Source organism: Homarus americanus, unplaced genomic scaffold (genome assembly GCF_018991925.1).
Source record: "Homarus americanus isolate GMGI-L3 unplaced genomic scaffold, GMGI_Hamer_2.0 scaffold24523, whole genome shotgun sequence".
Lineage (NCBI taxonomy): Eukaryota > Metazoa > Arthropoda > Malacostraca > Decapoda > Nephropidae > Homarus > Homarus americanus.
Window position 1 is genome coordinate 1,372,763 of NW_024744357.1, and position 4,547 is coordinate 1,377,309.

General features: G+C 38.7%; 1 protein-coding gene across 1 annotated transcript; it reads right to left on the bottom strand.

Annotated features, from left to right (window-relative positions):
- Positions 1 to 1,327: 1,327 nt before the first annotated feature.
- Positions 1,328 to 2,295, bottom strand: LOC121877725 (cuticle protein 18.6-like). Its single transcript, XM_042383581.1, has 3 exons — positions 2,260 to 2,295; positions 1,929 to 2,081; positions 1,328 to 1,672 (listed from the first exon to the last, which is right to left on the bottom strand). The coding sequence occupies exons 1-3, from the start codon at positions 2,269 to 2,271 to the stop codon at positions 1,403 to 1,405; spliced, it is 435 nt and encodes a 144-aa protein (XP_042239515.1). The 5' UTR covers positions 2,272 to 2,295; the 3' UTR covers positions 1,328 to 1,402.
- Between the last annotated feature and the right edge of the window lie 2,252 nt (positions 2,296 to 4,547).

Below are 4,547 nucleotides of genomic sequence, written 5' to 3' on the forward strand. Positions count from 1 at the left end.
TAAACGGTGTATCACATTATCCTGTAAGCTCCGACACTTCAGATGATATATTAGTAATAGTAGCAGATCTATGACTTATACTTAGGAATTTTTAACAGCATGTAAATTAGTTAATAAAATGTCTTACATTCCATGGGTTTACCAAATTTATCAGGGTATTCTTAAAAAAATGCATTTTGAGTGAAAGTGAAAAAAAGTCGGTCCCACAAACATGACTGCCAATTAGGGCAGTATACAGCACACTGTTATAAACTTAGGTACCCATTTACTGCTGGGTGAACTGGGAGCGTACAGGAATTGAACCACCGACCTCTGGAACAGGAGGCGAGAGATGTATTCACTCGACTGCCGCCTTCCATAAGATGTAAATTATCCTTAATAGTTTGCATTACACTAAAAATTTGAGTTTCCGTGAATGGTTTTACATACTAAAATGTCCACCATACTCTCCCTTAGAGATTCGAGGAATTCAAAATTACTATAAAAGGAGGAATCTTCGCTTTATATCTTCTTTAAAAGCCAGAGAAATGCCAACTCACCTCATCTGACATGAAAGTTACCACTGCCATTACTTGACATATCACAGGATGACATAGGTGATGAGAAGTTGATGTGAAATATCAACAAAAATCTGCACGTGTGTCAATGAGTGTGAAGACTGTACAAAGATCAGCTAAAGACCAAAAATGTGAAAGTTTTAGATTAGTCGTGAAAGACTGATACTTTACCCACATATAAGGCATAAATTGGTATCTTCTGCTGCTTATAAGTTTGTAAGATAACTGGGTGACCTTCTTGCTTGAGTGTCTTGAAGGATGTCCAAAAAATCTTTTCTCTCTTGGTTATATGTGTTCATATAATAAAGCCATTGTAAATCATAATGCATTTTTTCTTGTCTTGGAAAAGTGAGTCTGAGAGAGAGAGAGAGAGGAGCTGAATTATAAAGAAAACAAGGATAAAAAAAATTGAAAGAGACTGATAAAGACAGAACCAAGGACAGTAAAAATAGATAAAGAGACATTGCAAACACTGTAGATTTGTATATATTCAGGTATATACCAAAAACAGAGACTGAAAGAACTGGAGAATACTGTATATAGAAAAATACGCAACATGAAAGAGAGAAAAGTCTTGTGTACCAAAGATGGAATCAGTCAACTTACATAAGGAAAAGAGAGATATTAAACTGTTACAGTATTAACATCACATTCTACACAGGTATGATCACTTGACACTATATTAAATGAATTCTAAATCTTATGAAATTGGAATCAATATCACTCACGAATATTCTAAAAAAGAACCACAGGGAAAACATATGGCTATATTCAGTAAAATGTTTATTTCTTATCGTTCAGTAAATAATGGCTTCACTACATTCTCGAAGGGCCAAGCTATTGGTTTAAGCATAGGAGGGTGCCGGAGCGGGCCTGTACGAAGGCGCTGGGGCGGGTTGATAGGCGGGGTACTGGGCCTCACCCTCGTAGGTCACCTCAGCCACGTAGCCGGAGTCACCGTCGACGTAGTAAGTCACCCTCTGCACACGACCGTCGGGAAGCAGCACGAAGTAGGTACCCTGGGTGTTGTAGCCGTCCCGGGATTCTTCATGGCCGAAGTCGTTGCCGGAGTAGTCGTCCCTCACGACGTATTGAGAGTTGTACTGGGGAGGAGTCTGTGGTCAAAACAGTTAATGCATTATTATTGCATGACCTGATTATATTTGGTACCAACACTTGTCCCAATAATGTAGTTGGAACATTCTATATCTTGCACATATTTTTTTTTATCATATTTAATAAAAAGAATGCTCTTTTAATATAACTTCACTTTCATTTGGATATATTCATTATACTGCAACAGCTACGTAACCACACATGTCATCTGTCAACAGTTACCCTAACATGATACGTCTGGAAGCACCGACTTACATCAAGATAAACTGGAGCAGCAGAGTAGGAAGGTCTAGGATGGGCGGGAGCGCTGTAGGAGGGGGCGGGGGGGTTGTATGCGGGAGTGGGGGGGCTGTACTGTGGGTCAGGTTTGGCGAGGGCTGCAGCCACAAGGGCGGCCAATAACATTACCTACAGGGCAAGAGCACAACACTTGTCATAAAACATTAATGTTAACTATACTAAACTTTCACTGATAATGATATCTTTTGCAAGTATTTCATGACCTAGTATATAATTTATTGCATTCTATTCAAATCTCATTATAAACTTTCAAACTCTTGTCATTGTGGAGAAGAACTCTATCCACCTTGGTAGTCATGACGGCAGTGAACTGTGAAGGTGACTGATGCTTTCTCAGACCGACCAGAGCCTTTTATACCTGCAGCCCCTCCCATATTTGCGTCATTTTGTTATTTCTTGACTATACGGTATTTTTAGTCAATATATTGTACACTGTCACGTTTACCGCCCCTGGCCCACCTCGGAAGTGGGAAAAAAAGGTTGAAAAGCTTTAATGGTTGATGTGACGTGATGTGATACCCAAAAATTTTTAAGTAGATGTAACGATTTTGTTTAGCAGTATATATATATATATATATATATATATATATATATATATATATATATATATATATATATATATATATATATATATATATATATATATATATATGTAATATTCAGAAATTTCAAATGCCCCGCCATTAGCGATACTGAGCGTTCAAGGTCGTCTGAGGGAAGAGAGCGCTCCCAGCCCATAGCGAGAGGTTATGGAACTAGGCCTAAGTGATATTAAATGTAATTTGCCGAATTAATAATAATGATGCGATTCATGAAGTTAAGGGACTATTATTGAATTTGAAATTATTATAGATCGTTTATCAGTCTGAATAATGTTACGGGTGTCCCAAGGAGTTATTAGTTAGGCGGAAAATATGTCACGTAGGCCTAAGCTAATGCCTTGAGAGGACGCGACGCTGGCTCTCCCTCAGTCACGGGGAGCAGTCAGACAAACAAGACGTCCCTGTGCGTCCGTCACAGAAATAGTCACGTGGCCTAGTCACCTGTGCTGCGCTATTGCAGTATAACAAGTAAGTCTCATTCAATCTCAGACAGGGTTTAGATAGAGCAGTGATAAAGTAAACTAGAGCTAACAGTGAGTGTATTTCAGGGTTTCCGTCAGAACCCACTTGACAGGAGTTGACTGGAGTTTGACTGCGAGAGATTGACTGCCGTTTGAGACCGCCGTTGATGATTGAGGGTGGCGATTGTCGCCATTGGACCGATCAGTGGAGGCCTGTCACTGTTTAGCTGGGTATCAAAGGATCTCTTGAGGGAATCTAGCCGTCTGGGTGCCCAGCTGACGACGGGACGATCGTTGGGTCAGCAGCTCTCCTCTACCTCGGCTCACAACCCCACATGTCTCGAGCAGCTTAGTGAAACCCTCTTGCTAACGGGAAGCTAAAGCTTCTCTCAACTGTACAAGGTCTGATTGGCTCACTCCCTTCCGCTTTATGGACGCACTGGGAGTACACTGAGGCTATCTGAGTAAATTAATGGTCACACACTGAGACCATGAGTCTAGGACTCTAGGAGATACCTAGAGGAACATTTTATCTCCCTTATTACGGGTGTATGTTGAGTTGGGTGGAGCATGGTTCACGAGTATTGGTGGACCCAGTAACATATTAATAATAGTGAATATATTTGGGTGTAGTTAATACCATTTCTCAGTTACTGATATTATCTTGACGTGTGTAGTTTAATATTTCTTAAATAATTTTGATAGTATTGTTTTTTTAATGTTTGTGTCATTAAGTGGAACCAGAGTGATACTGTGATTTGATTCTTTTAATGCATCTAATTTTTCTTCATAATTCTGATCTCAGGTATAACCTTTGTTCCCCAGAGTAGTTGTTAAGTTAGGTTAGGAAGTGTGCATCTGTTGGGGTGATATAATTTTGTTGAGTGCCCTTATGGCCTATTCATTGTAGTGTATTTAAGTTCTATTTTTTTATTACCATTTCCTCAGGGACTGATATTATTTTGTTGAAAGCCCTTATGGCCTATTCATTGTAGAGTATTTAATTTCTTATTTTTTAATACCATTTCCTAAGTGACTAATATTAATTTGTGAAAGCCCTTAAGGCCTGTTTCATGTGTGCAAGCAACATTTCTTAACACTTCAAATTTATTGTTGCCTGAGTTTCTAATATTTTCTATATCATGTATAACTTTTATTCCCCAGAGTAGTGTTTTAAGTTCAGGTTAAGAGGTGGGCATATTGGTGTACCATTATTTGATTGTGTTTGTAGTGTTGGAGGGAATATAAGTGTCTAAATTTTACAGTGTGTCTCATTCATCCCAGTCACAGACGCTATCCTTCCACGGGTCACGGACAATTCATTTTGTTTAGTAGATTTAAGTGTTCTTGTGCTGGTTCGGGATTTTTCTCAAAGGGGCGCTTCCACTGCCATTACCATCTATTAATTTTTAATAAACCCCAAGTCAAGTGAGAAATTAAAGTCCAGTAAATTCCGACCGGTTACATATATATATATATATATATATATATATATATATATATATATATAT